The 18058-nt window shown below is 39.4% G+C and overlaps 1 protein-coding gene across 12 annotated transcripts in view; it reads right to left on the bottom strand.

Annotated features, from left to right (window-relative positions):
- Nucleotides 1–8914, bottom strand: part of LOC123993519 (rap guanine nucleotide exchange factor 2-like) — a 157443-nt gene extending 148529 nt beyond the window's left edge. For 11 of the 12 annotated variants that reach the window (XM_046295737.1, XM_046295745.1, XM_046295741.1 and 8 more), the window contains exon 1: nucleotides 8266–8913. In XM_046295737.1, coding sequence (XP_046151693.1) covers nucleotides 8266–8334 — 69 coding nt within the window. In that variant the 5' untranslated portion in view covers nucleotides 8335–8913. Of the gene's footprint in view, nucleotides 1–8265 lie in introns of all 12 variants that reach the window. The other variant, XM_046295751.1, reaches the window with a different exon arrangement.
- Between the last annotated feature and the right edge of the window lie 9144 nt (nucleotides 8915–18058).

Here is an 18058-nt window from a genome sequence, read left to right as displayed (position 1 = left end):
TTGTTGTGTTTGGAGAACAAAGAATGCTGAGTTGCATCCAAAGAACAACATACCTACGGTGAAGCATAGGGGTGGAAACATCATGCTTTGGGGCTGTTTTTCTGTGAAGGGACAAGGACGACTGATCCGTGTAAAGGAAATAATTAATGGGGCCATGTATCGTGAGATTTTTAGTTTAAACCTCCTTCCATCAGCAAGGGCATTGAAGATGAAACGTGGCTGGGTCTTTCAGCATGACAATGATCCCAAACACACCGCCCGGGCAACGAAGGAGTGTCTTCGTAAGAGGTCCTGGAGTGGCCTAGCCAGTCTCCAGTTCACAACCCCATAGAAAATCTTTGGAGGGAGTTGGAAGTCCGTGTTGCCCAGCAATAGAACCAAAACATCACTGCTCTAGAGGAGATCTGCATGGAGGAATGGGCCAAAATACCAGCAACAGTGTGTGAAAACCTTGTGAAGACTTACAGAAAACGTTTGACCTCTGTTATATACCCTTTGTTGGCAATGACAAAGTATTGAGAAAATTTTGTTATTGACCAAATACTTATTTTCCACCATAATTTGCAAATAAATTCATTAAAAATCCTACAATGTGATTTTCTGGATTATTTTTTCATCATAGTTGAAGTGTACCTATGATGAAAATGACAGGCTTCTCTCATATTTTTAAGTAGGAGAACTTGCACAATTGGTGGCTGACTAAATACTTTTTTGCCCCACTGTATGTCATGAGACATAAGGAACTGAGACATGCCTTTTCCATGAGATGAGGGCGATTCATCTGACAAAAACGTAAGACCATCAAAGAAATGTCCCGATCCGTCTATATTCCGACAGATATAGAGCGAGAGAGCAATGCACCTTGAGGAAACATGCAGTGCGAGGAAAGCCGTTTTCCCTCCAAGCGGCACGAGAACACAGAGAAACGGGCTACGTCTTTGTACTGCAGTATGGCGGCAGATCAAAGTGTACAATCTATGGAAGCAGATCACAGGAACGTGTTTTGCAATGTGATAGAAGGGAGCGAGTAGCCTAGAAACACTTCAAAGCAGCTACTGTGTGGAGGGGCATTACCCATAGCATAGTCAGAGCATAGCATTAGAACACAAGATAAAATATGTACAGAGAGGGACCACTGGATGGTCAGCTTTTAGTCCATTGTATGAAGGTTGTTGAATATTCCTGTTTGATTTGTACTTTCCCTTCTCCAAAAACATTACTGTATCTGAAAGATATCTATGAAACAGAGAGCAGGTGTATTAGTAAGAGATATGCCTATGTATTATTGAGATTTAGCCTACTGTGGAGGTAGCCTAGATATTTCAGAATTCACCACATTGGATTGTCCCGCCTTAAATTGAGACCAAGGGATTGTAATCTTACCTTTGTTATGAACAGAGTAGAAACAATTAACTTCCAACAGATTGTAATGCAGAGATGGAAATATACAGAAACCTGTTATCAGAGAGGTACATACACTAGTGTGCAAGGTAGTGACGATTTCAGCAGACCGTCCAGTGTGGTTAAATTGTGCGCCAAAGTGCAACGGCTTGTGACCATTTGTTTTTGTACAGTCTCTGTAGCGGATTTGAATATAGAGGATAGGCCCATCTCATTGGCCTTCTCATTATTAGGTTTGCTTACTAACAGACAAACACTAGCACTGTGGTACACAAGGTCCTGGTATTCCAATGAGGTGCTCCAGTGGCCTGGAATTCAAATGCAGGCACACAATTCAAACCAGGCAATCTGAGTTATTCAACTGTATTTTTTTCCCCTTTCCTCCTTTGCTAGTCTGCTACAGAAAACGAAGGACTGCCCACTAGGTCACAGATTTCACAAATTTAAACAGCAATCATTGACTAACTACAACTCTGGTACACTACATCAATATTTCTAATGTACTGTGGCTCAATGCAACCGGTCAATAATAATAATGAATTGCTCCATCCCCCCTATTATCTCAAATGTCATTATGAGCTGAAATACAGCCAATACTGGATAAGAAAACAAAACCCCAAAACCAGCTAATCAAGGGCTTTGCCTAAATAGTGTGCTCTGAGTGAGTGTAGGCATCGGTCATTTTGTGCTTTTCTTCCCCTTTTCCCTTGAAATACGTAGCTTCTGTATTAATAATGGGATGAATACGTAACTGTAATCGCCATGTGTGTAAACAGTTAAGCCAGAGCTCTGCCTCCACTTTCAATACAAGAATAACATGTGACATCACTTAAGTTCCACAGGGTTAGCGGCGTGAGGAGAGGCCAAAGCAAGTTGCTTTTGTGCTTATGGACTGGGAGTTTGAAACATTTTGCCTATTTTTAGCACATTTTCTTTGGGCAAACTAGAAGGTTCCTGCTTGCAAAAGCATGAGACAAAGTTCTTCGCAATCCATTTTATTTCTCAATCAAGCCTGTCTCGCATGCTTCTGTTCTGACTGGGTGACCAAAATAGGACAGATGTCACAGACCAGAAACAACACAAGCAAGCAGGATGAAAACAAGCAGGATGAAAGCAGTCACATCAAAAATGTCTTCTCATCTGAGTCGGTCTTGCCATCAATCCTTCAGTCCTGCTGGCTCGGTTCAAAAAGCATCCTGACTAGAGAGAAACAAGCTATGTCTGTCTCTCTAGGCCTCCTGTCTTCACCTTCTCCTCACTGCCTTTTCACTTAGATATTACTAGCCCCTGTTTGACTACTATGCTAATCCCATGCTAAACTCAGCATACAAGGACACTGTCTGAACTCTGTGGTAGGCCTGACATTTGAGCTGTGTGATTCACTGGCAGCTAGAGGTCTTGATGACTGCGTGTGACTGTTCATGGCCTTTGCCTTTTTGCACCTGCCTAAAGAATTACAAGGAGCTGACAAGTCTGACCCATTGTCCCTTCTTGGATGGCTGCTGCATCTTAGACACTAGCGCCGGCTGTACAGCCGATTAGAGACTCATTTTCAGCCAGGTCATTTTTTCCACTTAAATTAACCAGGCTACTTTTCTATAGAGCTCGCCAGCTTGTAGCCCTAAAAAAACAGATATGAGTTACCTCTGATTCATTCAGCCAGTCCTATGGAGAAAATGAAATGGGGGAAGAATAGAATTATGGGATAAAGTCTGAGGTTAACACAGACTTAGGAGATCTTCTATATGTTTTGTTCTATGAGACAATCAGTCAACATGACATCAGAAGGCTACCACCTAACCCAAACTTGGACTAAAAGAAGCCTAATGTTACTCCTTAGCCCAAGAACCTTACATGTTCTGTTTATAGGGTGAATTGGCTCTGGAAGCTAAAACGGCAAAATAATCCATCAAAACATCAAACGATTCTCAATTGCATTTCGTGAACTAACACTCGAATTTGACTCCCCCCCCCCCCCCTTACTAGCCCCGACTTTACTGACAGCTAGTTTGAGAACATTTATTACTTACTATGACTGATATGTGGTTGTCCCACCTCGATATCTTAAGATGCACCAACTGTAAGTTGCTCTGGAAAAGAGCATCTGCTAAATGACTAAAATGTAAATGCAAAATTGCAGTACAGTTCTAGAAACAGAAATCCCTCTGTCATATCACACCAAAATAATGTAATAAATACTGAAACACACACTGTGCACTGTTTTAACAGTTGCAGCAGACAGTACTTTTCACTGACAACACAATTGTGGCATCTGTCTTCCGTTTACACAGATTTTAGGAGATGCAAAAAGTGAATTACCACAGGTAGTCCACTCGGTCCTCTGTTTTCCATAAACAAGCGCTGTAACATGGAAATATGGCTGTGTGGGAAGCCTAATAAGGTGTGTATCAATTTAACTTTTACTTTTTTATTATTATTATTCCTCTCCACCAGTCAGTACCAGGTGTTAATGATTACACATCTTTGAAACCTAGGCTAATACCAAGAGGGAATGCCATCTCCAATAAGACTAATGCTGTCAGTTGCGTAAGGGGGACACTACCAACTGAATATTTAAATGTGACAAGTTAAAATTCCGAAACAAAAGTGCAAAGATGTGCCTAGTTAAAAATGTGAAAAAGTTTTGGACATCTTTCAAGGAGAAATTGTGGGGACTGTGGTCAGTCCACATTTTTCAAATACTTGTTCCCTCATATCAGCGTCAATGTCTATTTTTATTTCTAGCCAGCTTGCCTTTAATGCTTACAAATACGGTCTTGCAAAATTTGGATCTGCACGTGCATAGTGGGATAACGGAGTTCACAGTTAATGCTATGGAATTACTAGATTATGAGGCTTCCATTGTGAAGTCAAGCAAACAGCACAGTGCTTAGGAAATAACAAGCATATCTATGACGGATGCACAAATCCAATTTTATCGGTCACATAGACATATTTAGCAGATGTTATTGCGGGTGTAGCGAAATACTTGTGTTCCTATCTAACAATACACACAAATCTAACAGTAAAAGAATGGATTGAAGAAATGTACAGTACCAGTCAAAAGTTTAAGAACACTCACTAAATTGTAGAATAGTGAAGACGTCAGAACTATGAAATAACACATATGGAATCATGTAGTAGACAAAATAAGTGTTAAACAAATCAAAATATATTTTATATTGGAGATTCTACAAAGTAGCCATCCTTTGCCTTGACAGCTTTGCACTCTTGGCATTCTCTCAACCAGCTTCACCTAGAATGCATTCCCAACAGTCTTGAAGGAGTTCCCACATATGCTGAGCACTTGTTGGCAGCTTTTCCTTCACTCCGCGGTCCAACTCATCCCAAACCATCTCAATTGGGTTGAGGTTGGGTGATTGTGGAGGCCACGTCATCTGATGCAGCCCCCCATCACTTTCCTTCTTGATAAAATAGCCCTTACACACCCTGGAGATGTTGGGTCATTGTCCTGTTTAAAAACAAATGATCGTCCCATGCTGTGGTAACCACACTGATTAAGTGTACCTTGATTTCTAAATAACTCTAACAGTGCCGCCAGCAAAGCACACCTCAATGCTTCACGATGAGAACACCTAGTCTACGTTTCACAAAAACAGCAGTTGGAATCAAAAATCTCAAATTTGGACTCAGACCAAAGGACAGATTTCCACTGGTCTAATGTCCATTGCTATCGTGTTTATTGGCTCAAGCAAGTCTCTTCTTATTGGTGTCCTTTAGTAGTGGTTTCTATGCAGGAATTCGACCATGAATGCCTGATTCAGTCTCCTCTGAACAATTGATGTTGAGATGTGTCTGTTACTTGAACTCTGTGAAGCATTTATTTGGAATGCAATTTCCGAGGCTGGTAACTCGAATGAACTTGTCCTCTGCAGCAGAGGCAACTCTGGGTCTTCCTTACCTGTGGCGATCCTTATGAGAGCCAATTTCATCGTAGCGCTTGTTGGTTTTTGTAACTGCACTTGTAGAAACTTTCAAAGTCCATGAAATGTTGCTGATTGATTGACCTTCATGTCCTAAAGTAATGATGGACTGTCATTTCTTTTGCTTATTTGAGCTGTTGTTTCCCTAATATGGACTTGGTCTTTAACCAAATAGGGTTATCTTCTTTATTCCACCCCTACCTTGTCACAACACAACTGATTGTTAAGGGGGAGGTCCACAAATTAACTAAAGGCACACCTGTTATTTGAAATGCATTCCAAGTGACTACCTCATGAAGCTGGTTGAGAAAATGCAGTGTGAAAAGCTGTCATCAAGTCAAAGGGTGGCTACTTTGAAGAATCTGAAATATAAAATATATTTAGATTTTTTTAACACTTTCTGGCTTACAACATGATTCCATATTTCATAGTGTTGATGTCTTCACTATTATTCTACAATTTAAATCAATCTTTAAAAAATAAAACAAAAACCCTTGAATGAGTAGGTGTGTCAACTTGACTGGTACTGTATATATAGTGCATTCGGAAAGTCTTCAGACCCCTTGACTTTTCCCAAACGTTGTTACGTTACAGCCTTATTCTGAAATGTATTAAATATTTTCCCCCCTCAATATACACACACACAATAACCCATAATGACAAAGCAAAAACAGTTTTTCAAATATGTCTAGTTGGATGGCGAGCATCGCTGCACAGTTATTTCCAGGTCTCTCCAGAGATGTTTGATCGGCTTCAAGTCCAGGCTCTGGCTGGGCCACTCAAGGACATTCAGAGACTTGTCCCAAAGACATTCCTGCATTGTCTTGACTGTGTGCTTAGGGTCGTGTCCTGTTGGAAGGTGAACCTTCAACCCAGTCTGAGGTGCTCAGCCCTCTGGAGTACATTTCCATCAAGGATCTCTGTACCGTTCATTTCTTCCCTAGATCCTGACTAGTCTCCCAGTCTGTCGGAGTTACTGGTAACCTCCCTGACCAAGGCCCTTCTCCCTTGATTGCTCAGTTTTGGCCGGGTGGGCAGCTCTTGGAAGAGTCTTAGTGGTACCAAATGTCTTCCATTTAAGAATGATGGAGGCCACTGTTCTTCGGGACCTTCAATGCTGCAGTCATTTTTTTGGTACCCTTCCCCAGATCTGTAATTCGACCCAATACCATCTCGGAGCTCTACGGACAATTCTTTCAACCTCATGGCTTGGCTTTGCTTTGACATGCACTGACAACTGTGGGACCTTATATAGACAGGTGTGTGCCTTTCCAAATCATGTCCAATCAATTGAATTTACCACAGGTGGACTAAAATCAAGTTGTAGAAACATCAAGGATGATCAATGGAAACAGAATCCACCCAATTTCAAGTCTCATAGCAAAATGTCTAAATACTTATTTAAAGGAGAAAGGGGGATACCTCGACAGCTGTACAACAATGCAGTAAACTGGAATGTGTCTTCCGCAAGGGAACTAACTGTTGGTTAACTGCCTTGCTCAGGAGCAGGACAGATTTTTACCTTGTCAGCTCAGGGATTCTATAAATAAGGTATCAGTTTTTTTATTTGTAATAAATTTGTAAACATTTTTTAAAACTTGGTTTTGCACTTTGTAATAATGAGTTAGTGTGTGTAGACAGTAATGTATTTTATTTAATCAATTTCAGAATAAGGATGTAATGTAACAAAACGTGGGAAAACTCTAGGGGTCTGAATACTTCCCGAACTCACTGTATGTAATGGGATGTAGACATTATGAACAGTATGTGGACAGAATATGGTGGCTTGGTTGACAGATAACGTAAACAGAGACATTGACACACCAATAGGTGTAGTGTGACATGGTTATAAAATTGTTTTGTTTTTTAACTCTACAAGGCTCATTGTTTCCTGAAGAGCTATGGAGATGAGAGCGACAGGCATGATGCCATATTCATTTATTATTATGTTGTACTAATTTAGTACATGCACAGATGACTAGAATGGTATGCTCCACTATGAAACATAATGAAATGTGTAGACCTACTAGCACACGGTTAACGAGACAGCAATGACAACACGTGACAGACGTAATTGTTTCCTCAATGTCAGATACATCAGCATGTGGCAGTGTCACTATCGCCTCGCCCACTATTTTAAGTGGTATATCGATTTTCTGGGCCATCGTTGTGCGTATCTCTTGCTGTGAACAAACCGCAGGGCGCCAGGGCCAATTGCCTGATGGTTGAAATGTACTGGAAATAATTACCCTTGCAATAAACAATTGCATGTGAAAATTTTACCGATATAGTCCACTGAATTTTCTTATTGCCAACTCTCCCATGCAGCCAATTCAAGCGGCTACAGATAAGGAGTCCTGATTATTTAAGTCACTTCTAGGAGAGGCCTAAAGTGTACAGCTGAAACAGTGTCTATTAATCAAAACATTTCCATTCAAGCTCAATATGCCTAATGACACATTTAAGGTTTGTTTGGAATTGGTTCAGGCCAATAGCATTAGTGTAGGTTTATGTTTTGTATGCTGTTTAAATACAAATTGAGCAAATTCGTAGCCTATTTCACTGTCTGGGAAACAATATAGCCAGTTTACATTGTCGTTTGGAAAATACAGGAAAAGTAAACTCTGATGCGCTCTGAAGTCTGAATATGTTCATGACATAAGTGGCTGGGTTACTATCAAATCCTGTTATGTAAAGTAGCTGGAGATTATCTCCCAATGATAGAGCTTTACCGGGATGTAGTCAGGATACGTAACACTGTAGCCGCATGGCAACAGTAACGCAGAAACAAAGAATGTAACAATTTAGCGAAGGGGTGGTAGCGGGAATTTATAGAACACTGACAGTAACAGAGAGGTTTCACAAATTACAACATTTTCAGATTAGCGTCACTGAAGGCTAATCAAATAATTATACTGACCTGTTGCGTTCTTTCCGCCGGATTCATCATCACAGCTTGACGAAAACTGTTATCCACATAAGACGCCATTGTTTTGAAGACGCGTTAAAAACAATTAAATTGCTTATCTTGTTGACAATTTGATGTTCGCGGTCTGGGTATGCACAGACCAAGCCACAATCCTTGTTCCCACTTTGTTATCCACTAAGAAAACTCTAGTGTGATTAAAAATGATAATTAGTCCCCCCGGCCAGGCCACAATGTGAGCCTCGGGGTTTATTATGTCCCCAAACCGATACTAGAAGGCTGCCACCGGTCCAAACAAACTTGCTATCAAGGCGCGGATCGAATAATCCAGATTCCAACACAGTAGATCTGTTGCTGTACAATTTGTATTATGGTAAAACGGTTCCTTTATCTAAACCGACACTAAAAGCCAATCCATTGATCTTCAGCATTTTTGCGTTTGCCACAATTTCATGTATCCGCCTTCAAAGAAAAAAGTAGAAATCTATTCTGACAGTAACCAGTTGTCCATTTTTTAAAATAATAAACCTATACATGTAGAAAGGCAACCTTTAAAAAAAACATTATGATAGGTTTAAAAGTGACGATGAGGCCACAGCTTTCTGCTGTATGCCGCCATGGTGACTGACACAAGGGAAAGCTCATGGGCGAGTCCATTTACAAAAATAGAGCCGGGGGACAATGCATTGTGGCCTACAAAGCTATCCTTTGTCGCCATCCAATGACAGAACCTGGAATAAAACACACAGATAGGCTACCGAAGGGGCAAATACTTATGCACATTTGGGAACAATGAATTGTTATGGACCTTAACGATGTGAAAATATCAGATTTTTTTCCCTATTTATTGACAACATGAAACACTATTCGACTGGAATTTCATTCTGCTTTGATATATGTAGGAAAATATAAAGTGTAGAAGTAGGAAATGGGGAAAAAGTTATATTCAATTACATTTAATGATATTATATTTCCTTATTCTAACCACGTGTTATATTTGTATGCTTCAGTGCTGTTCAAGCTCTTCTATTCAAGAAGAATCTGTGGCCAATGGTATATTTACATTTTGTAAAATTGGAGAAGTTCGAAACAACTGGGAAATCTCCGTTTTCCAACTTCCGTGTGTTTAATGTCGCGTTCATGTGCTAGTCGGAACTAGGAAACTCGGAAATGTATGAATTGCTAACTGGTTGAACACAACAGGTGTATAACTGCAATACTACAGGAGGCTGCTGAGGTTTGGGAGGCTCATAATAATGTCCGGGACAGAGCAAATGGTACGGCATCCAACACCTGGAAACCATGTGTATGATGTATTTGATACCATTGCACTCATTCCGCCCTAGCCATTACCATGAGTCTGTCTTCCTCAATACAGGTGCCACCAAACCCCTGTGAACTACCCTGTGAACCAGTTAGCAAGTCGTACATTTCCGTGTTTCCTATATCTTAATAGCACTTGAAAGCACAAACTTACTAGGACTAACACAAAAAAAATAGTTTTGAACCATCATCCAACTCGGAATTCCAAGTTTCGACTTTTCGACTTAAAGATCCCTGATGTTATGATTTCATTTTTTTGTTACAAGTTCCCAGTTGTACAGGGTCTTATTTCACTGATTCTGAAGCCTGATCGAGACCCTCCTCTCATTGACAATTGGAGACCAATTACTTTATTAAATATTGATTACAAATTGATTGCTCTGGTTTATGTCCAAATATTTTAATTTTTAAAAAAGGAATAGATACCATTATAAATTAGACTCAAACAGGATTTAGGAAAGGCTGTCATTTAAACTCTGAAATTCGTTTAGTCTTGGACCTTTTAGATTATTCGGATGAAATGGACTCAAATGCTGTTGTTTTTTGGGGGGAACTTCTGTAAAGCCTTTGACACAATTGAACATTAATTTCTCTATCGGTCTCTTGAACTTTTTGGTTTTGGTGAAAATGTTATCAAAGTCATTTGCATGTTTTACAAATATATAAATAGTTATGTGATACTAAACCGTAATACATAAAAAGATTCAGTATCAACAGAAGTGTACGACAGGGATGCCCATTTTCGCCCTTTTTATTCATTTTGGTAGTGGAACTTCTATCTCTAGATATTATGAATAATGTAAATCTGCGTGGTTTATCCATTTTCCACAGACAAATCAAAATTCCCTAACTTGCAGATGATACTACTCTTCTTTTTTTTAAAGATAAAGACCAGGTTTCCCATGTCCTTAATGATATCACTGCATTCTCCATTGCATCTGGATTAAAACTAAATGTTTCTAAATGTGAAATCTTATATTTATGACTCTGATGATAAAGAAATATAAAATACTCCTGTAAAGGACTGTGTTAAATATTTAGCAATACATCTATCAAAAAACAGACAACATATGAATTTCTTTCCTAAAATTAAGAAAACTAAGAATATATTTAATAATTATGTACAAAGGGATCTTTCTATAATTGGGAGAGTGCTTCTGTCCAAGCTTTGTGTACCCCTTATTATCCTAATTTGTAAATATCTCTACCTGTAAAGAGATCAACAAGACATTTATTGACTTCATCTGGAAAAGTAAGTCTCACAAATTTAAAAAGTCAGTCCTCTCAATTAAAAAATCTGAAGGTGGTCTGGAAGTGTTGGATTTTGTTGACATAAATAACCCTTTCAAGATCAATTGGTTGAAAAGATGTTTGGTCAATACAGAATTCATTAGGTATTTCATTCCAAACAATGTGTTTAATAAATTGTGAGTTCTTCTATTTGTACTGAAATGTTCTTCTATTTGTACTGAAATATTCCTGACAGATTACCCACTAAAGTTGCTAGGTTTCACCAACAAGCTTTAATGCCCCGGAAAATATGTTTCCTGCACAATTTTTCCCCACATAAAGCTCTTTCGTGGAATAATTCAGACACAACTGAAAGGAATGAGTCATTGTTCTACCCTAGCTGGCATGAGAGGAATATTTACTTTGTTCATGTTTTTGACAACAGGGGTAATATTCTTTCATCTGAACAATTTATGACATTGAATGAGTTTCCAATACCTTTTCAGAGTTTATTTATCTGATCAAAGCCATTCTCAGTGGCCTAACTACAATAATGAATTCTCTTCTAGCTTTGGTGATGATCCCAGAGCTTATCCAGAACTCAGTTTGGAAGGAGTGGGTGTCACACCCGGATCTGTTTCACCTGTCTTTGTGATTGTCTCCACCCCCTCAAGATGTAAACCATCTTCCCCATTATTCCCAGTGTATTTATTCCTGTGTTCTCTGTTTGTCTGTTGCCAGTTGTTCTTGTCATGTCAAGCTTACCAGCGTGTTTTTCCGAGCTCCTTTTTTTTCTAGTCTCGGTTTTTCTATTCTTCCCTGTTCTGGCCTCTTGCCCACCTTGACACTAAGCCTGCTGGCCTGATCATTCAGCCAGCCCTGACCTCAAGCCTGCCTACCGCCCTGTAACATTTGGAACTCTGAACTGGTTTATGAAATTTTGCCTGTCCTCGACCTGCCTCTTGCCTGCCCCTTATTGTTCAATAAATATCAAAGACTCGAACCATCTGCCTCCTGTGTCTGCATCTGGGTCTTGCCCTGTGTCGTTAGAGTGGGCTTACTTGCAAAATCTTGTTATGACAAATAAGACAAATTTTCCGTTCACGGAACCAACTTGAAACATTTTCTGGAACATGCTTATTACTGACATTGTCTCGAAAAAAGCTTAGTTAATGCCTTACAAATATTGTATACCCAACAAATGTAAGGATGTGCACTTTAAGATTCTACATAAGATAAATCCATGTAATTCCATGTTGTCCAAATTTGTTGATATTGATGATATCTGCATTTTCTGCAAAAATGGGGGTGAAAATCTGACTCAGTTGTTCTATGAATGTAAATCTGTGAGATATTTTTGGAAAAACCTTGCAGAATACTTACTTACTCATGTTTTTGACATGAATGATATATGTTACTATTGCAATGATAAGACAATTGAAATGATTGTGAACATTTTTATTCTTGTTGCCAAATACTTTACAGAAGAAAATCCAGATTTCTATACTAAAATTACAAATATTTTTGATTGAATTTAATCCTCTTGTAAAGACAATGTCCATAGTGAATCATTATAATGCAATTTTTTCTGAGTGAATATAATTGCACTAGAAATATTATTTTATATATATATATGTATGTGTACGTGTATGTGTGTTTTATGTTATTTACTGTATACACTACAGTTCACAAGGTTGAATTCACTTAGAAATGTCTTGATTTTTGAAAGAAGAGCTATTTTTTCGTCCATTAAAATAACATCAAATTGATCAGAAATGCAATGTTGACATTGTTAATGTTGTAAATTACTATTGTAGATGGAAACAGCAGATTTGTTTAGGGAATATCTACATAGGCGTACAGAGGCCCATTATCAGCAACCATCACTCCTGTGTTCCAATGTCACGTTGTGTTAGCTAATCCAGGTTTATCATTTTAAAATGCTAATTGATCATTAGAAAACCCTTTTGCAATTATGTTAGCACAGCTGAAAACTGTTGTTCTGATTAAAGAAACAATAAAACTGGCCTTCTTTAGACAAGTTGAGTATCTGGAGTATCAGCATTTGTGGGTTCGATTACAGGCTCAAAATGGCCAGAAACAAAGAACTTTCTTCTGACACACATCTATTCTTGTTCTGAGAAATGAAGGCTATTCCATGCGAGAAATTGCAAAGAAACTGAAGATCTCTTACAACTTCCTTCACAGAACAGCGCAAACTGGCTCTAACCAGAATAGAAAGAGGAGTGGGAGGCCCCAGTGCACAACTGAGCAAGAGGACAAGTACATTAGAGTGTCTAGTTTGAGAAGCAGATGCTTCACAAGTCCTCAACTGGCAGCTTCATTAAAGTACCCGCAAAACACCAGTCTCAATGTCAACAGTGAAGAGGCGACTCAGGGATACTCACTTTCTAGTCAGAGTTACAAAGAAAAATCCATATCTCAGACTGGCCAATGAAAATATTAAGATGGGCAAAAGAACGCAGACACTGGACAGAGGTAGGATTAGAAAAAAGTGTTATGGACAGACTAATCTAAGTTTGAGGTGTTCGGATCACAAAGAAGAACATTTGTGAGGCGCAGAAAAAAAATGAAAAGATGCTGAAGAAGTGCTTGACGCCATCTGTCAAGCCTGGTGGAGGCAATGTGATGGTCTGGGGGTGATTTGGTGGTGGTAAAGGGGGAGATTTGAATAGGGAAAAAGGGTTCTTGAAGAAGGAAGGCTATCACTCCATTTTGCAACACCATGCCATACCCTGTGGACAGTGCTTATTTGGAGCCAATTTCCTCCTAAAACAGGACAATAACCCAAAGCACAGCTCCAAACTATACAATAACTATTTAGGGAAGAAGCAGTCAGCTGGCATTCTGTACATAATGGAGTGGCCAGCACAGTCACCGGAACTCAACGCTGTTGAGCTGTTGTGGGAGCAGTTTGACCGTAAGAAGTGCCCATCAAGCCAATCCAACTTGTGGGAGGTGCTTCAGGAAGCATGGGGTGAAATGTCTTCAGATTAGCTCAACAAATTGACAACTAGAATGCCAAAGGTCTACAAGGCTGTAATTGCTGCAAAATAAAGGATTCTTTGACGAAAGCAAAGTTTGAAGGATGCAATTATTATTTCAATTAAATAATCATTTATAACCTTGTCAACGTCTTGACTATATTTACTAATTTCATGTATGTTTTCATGGAAAACAAGGACATTTCTAAGTGACCCCAAACTTTTGAACGTGTGTGTGTGTGTGTGTGTGTGTGTGTGTGTGTGTGTGTGTGTGTGTGTGTGTGTGTGTGTGTGTGTGTGTGTGTGTGTGTGTGTGTGTGTGTGTGTGTGTGTGTGTGTGTGTGTGTGTGTGTGTGTGTGTGTGAATATATATTTATTTTACATTTTTTGGTATATACTGTATTTAGTATTTTCTTGTTTATACCTGTGTTTTGTTATTTTAGACAGACAGTTTGATGTAGGGATGTAAATTGTTGATATTTTTGTATAATGAATAAACAGTAAAAATAAGAGTTCCCAGTTGTCTTGAAAGCATGGTGACAACTATGTGTCGCATTGCAACAGCCCACTGATCTCATCACCAGCGCACACTGGGCTCACATATCGACCGCGGGCGTCCTGCGGTAACTGTGTATTTGGCTGCTAGTAGACTATCTAGTATGAAATTAAAAGTTCCAATGGAGATAAGCACAATGGTGCAAGGAAGGCCCTCAAAAAGCCTATGGTCAAAGTCTGGTTTATACCGGTATGTGTCATGTAATTCTTGGATTTAATGTACAATTTTGTATAAGTAGGTTACAACAATCATTTCTTATTAGCTACGTAGGCTATGGTGTGTAACCTACAGTATGTTCCATTTTATTCATGGTGCAAATATAATTAGGCTTATTTTTTAAGTATACATTGGGGATGTTTCATGATATGCTTATTGGTATTTTGTGATTTCAATGACATGTAGATGGGTCAGGACAAGGAACTGTGGGGGTGAGTGGATAACAGATACTTGACACAGCCCTTTCATTGGCAAATGCCCTCTAAAGGGTACTACTTTAGATTAGGGCTCTGTGTTGTTCACTATGTATGAATGGTTCTCACATTTCACTATGTTGATTCTAACAAGGTCCAGATGGAATTGGAGACTGCAGTGCAAGATTCATCGACTTTCCCCGCTAGATTGGGGTTGGCCCTTTGTCACCTATGGGTACAAGCGATTTGAATGACCTGTGCCGGCCTACTCCCTGCACCTTACCCCCCAAACATTGCTACATTGGAGGGGTGGGATGGGGCATGCAATATCACCAGCAGCTGAACAGAAGGACTCCGCTCAGCAATATGCAAATTAAGGTGGAGCCCAAATGAAGCCTGTGAGCTGGATGTTAATTAGATTATTAATAAAGGAGGGAGTTAGGCGACCTTGATGAACATTTAGTAGATTAGCCGCATCATATATTTTATTGTGGTATGACATAAAGCGAATGCAACATATGCTAATGTAAGCTTGTCTTATCGAGACTAATATCAGTATTGTATGAAAAGTCATTCAGCATGTTTAAATGGTTCATGGTAACATTATTGATTTGACCTGCCACAATGGTAAGAATGTTTGTCACGTTCTGACCTTAGTTCTTTTATTATGTCTTTGTTTTAGTATGGTCAGGGTGTGAGTTGGGTGGGTTGTCTATGTTCCTTTTTCTATGTTTGGGGTTTTCTGTGTTTTGCCTGGTATGGTTCTCAATCAGAGGAAGCTGTTTATCGTTTATCAGCCTGGTTTCACTTTTGAGTGGTGGGTGAATGTTTCCTGTGTCTGTGTTTGTACCACACGGGACTGTTTCGATTTTCGTTTGTTCATTTCACATTGTTGTTTTGTATTTTTGTAGTGTTCAGTATTATTATTAAAATGGACATTTACCACGCTGCATATTGGTCTCTCATACTTCTCGTCAGAGGAGGACGAATCCCGTTACAATGTTGTCATAAAACAATACTATAATAATGATGTCATAATGCTCACCTGTCACAATGGTCATTATGTTGTCATAAGAGAATAATGTAGTCATGATGTCAAAATGCTCACCTGTCACAATAGTCAAAATGTTGTCATAAGGCAAAACTGCAATCATATGATTCTCAACAAATTATGTCACAATTGTCCCATGTCACAATGCACAGAGTGTTGTAAGAAGACAATACTCTCGTCACAATTCCCAAAGTTGTCACGGCTCATGACCCTATTCTTACACATACATACACTCATTCTGATGACAGCATTACATGGGTATTAAGACAAAGCCACTTCAATTGTGACATTTTTATTCAGCCATCCATTTAACTGTTATAACATAGAAGTTTTGAAGTGACTCTGACCATGTTGTTCCTGTAGAGAGCTGAATTCCGCTCCGGCCTTGAGGACAGAGTCACCAACAGATATCAAAACCCATGGTAGGCCCCACATGTGGTAACCCATACTTTATTGAATGTATTTTATTTTCAGTCAGTCCGAATCATTTTACCTGCGCTCTGTGCACATGTCCAATGGGAAAGTGATAGCACCAAAGCAGGCATGTTGAGTGAATGTATGTTCATTGTTCTCCAACCATTATTCACCACTTCCACTTTTGCAGGCATTCACCGCCCCACTTTCTAGATAAGCAATCTGTCGAGGCCCGCAGCAAAATCGTTTGGGCGCACAACGAGTATGAAAATTACAGCCAAGACAACAACAAATATGTTCTTCTCAACAGTAAGTCATTAACTCTAGGAATGTGACATTTCCTCCCTTACCAAAGAATGTAGGACACATTTCATAGCTGGATATACGCTATACAGACCCCTTGACTTCTTCCACATTTCGTTACTTATTCTAGAATGTATTAAATAGTTTTTCCCCCTTATCAATCTTAACACAATACTCAATAATGACAAAGCAAAAACAGTTTATTTTTGCAAATGTATATATATATAAAATATATATATATATAAAATATATATATATATATATATATATATATATATATATATCACATTTACATAAGTATTCAGACCCTTTACTCAGTACTTTGTTGAAGCACCTTTGGTAGCGATTACAGCCTCGAGTCTTCTTGGGTATCAAAACAAATCAAATTTAATTTGTCACACCGAATACAACAGGTTACAGTGAAGTACTTACTTACAAGCCCTTAAGCAACAATGCAGTTAAGAAAAATACCCCCCCCCCCAAAAAATAAATAAATACAAGTAACAAATAATTAAAGAGTACTGGTACAGAGTCAATGTGTGGGGGTACCGGTTAGCCGAGGTAATACGTACATGTAGGTATAGTCATTAAAGTTACTGCATAGATTATAACAGAGAGTAGCAGCAGCGTAAAAGAGGGGGGTGGGCAATGCAAGTAGTCTGGGAAGCCATTTGATTAGATGTTCAGGAGTCTTATGGCTTGGGGGTAGAAGCTGTTTAGAAGCCTCTTGGACCTAGACTTGGCACTCCGGTACCACTTGCCGTGCGGTAGCAGGGAGAACAGTCTATGACTAGGGTAAATCGAGTATTTGACCATTTTAAGACCTTCCTCTGACACCACCTGGTACAGAGGTCCTGGATTGCAGGAAGCTTGGCCCCAGTGATGTACTGGGCCGTACGCACTACCCTCTGTAGTACCTTGTAGTCAGAGGTTGAGCAGTTGCCATACCAGGCAGTGATGCAACCAGTCACGATGCTCTCGATGGTGCAGCTCGATGGTGCAGAACCTTTTTTGAGGATGTGGCGGATGTGTTGTTACCTACACCTACCATCTGGAGGTCGGCCATTCAGGAAGTCCAGGATCCAGTTGCAGAGGGAGGTGTTTAGTCCCAGTGTGTGAAGTAAAGATGGTCTAGAGTTTTTTCCCTCTGATTGCACATTTAACATGCTGGTAGAAATAAAGTAAAAAATATTTAAGATTCCCTGCATTAAAGTCCCTGGCCACTAGGAGCGCCGCTTCTGGATGAGCGTTTTCCTGTTTTCCTGCTTATGGCCGTATACAGTTCATTGAGTGCGGTCTTAGTGCCAGCATCGGTTTGTGGTGGTAAATAGACAGCTACGAAGAATATAGATGAAAACTCTCTTGGTAGATAGTGTGGTCTACAGTATATCATGAGATTCTCTACCTCAAGTGAACAAAACCTCTAGAATTTCTTAGACATTGTGCACCAGCTGTTGTTTACAAATATACATAGACCGCTACCCTTTGTCTTACC

The sequence above is a fragment of the Oncorhynchus gorbuscha genome, linkage group LG13 (genome assembly GCF_021184085.1).
Source record: "Oncorhynchus gorbuscha isolate QuinsamMale2020 ecotype Even-year linkage group LG13, OgorEven_v1.0, whole genome shotgun sequence".
In the NCBI taxonomy this organism is placed as follows: domain Eukaryota; kingdom Metazoa; phylum Chordata; class Actinopteri; order Salmoniformes; family Salmonidae; genus Oncorhynchus; species Oncorhynchus gorbuscha.
The sequence above is the reverse complement of the archived record's forward strand: the minus strand, read 5'-3'. Positions and strand labels throughout refer to the sequence as shown.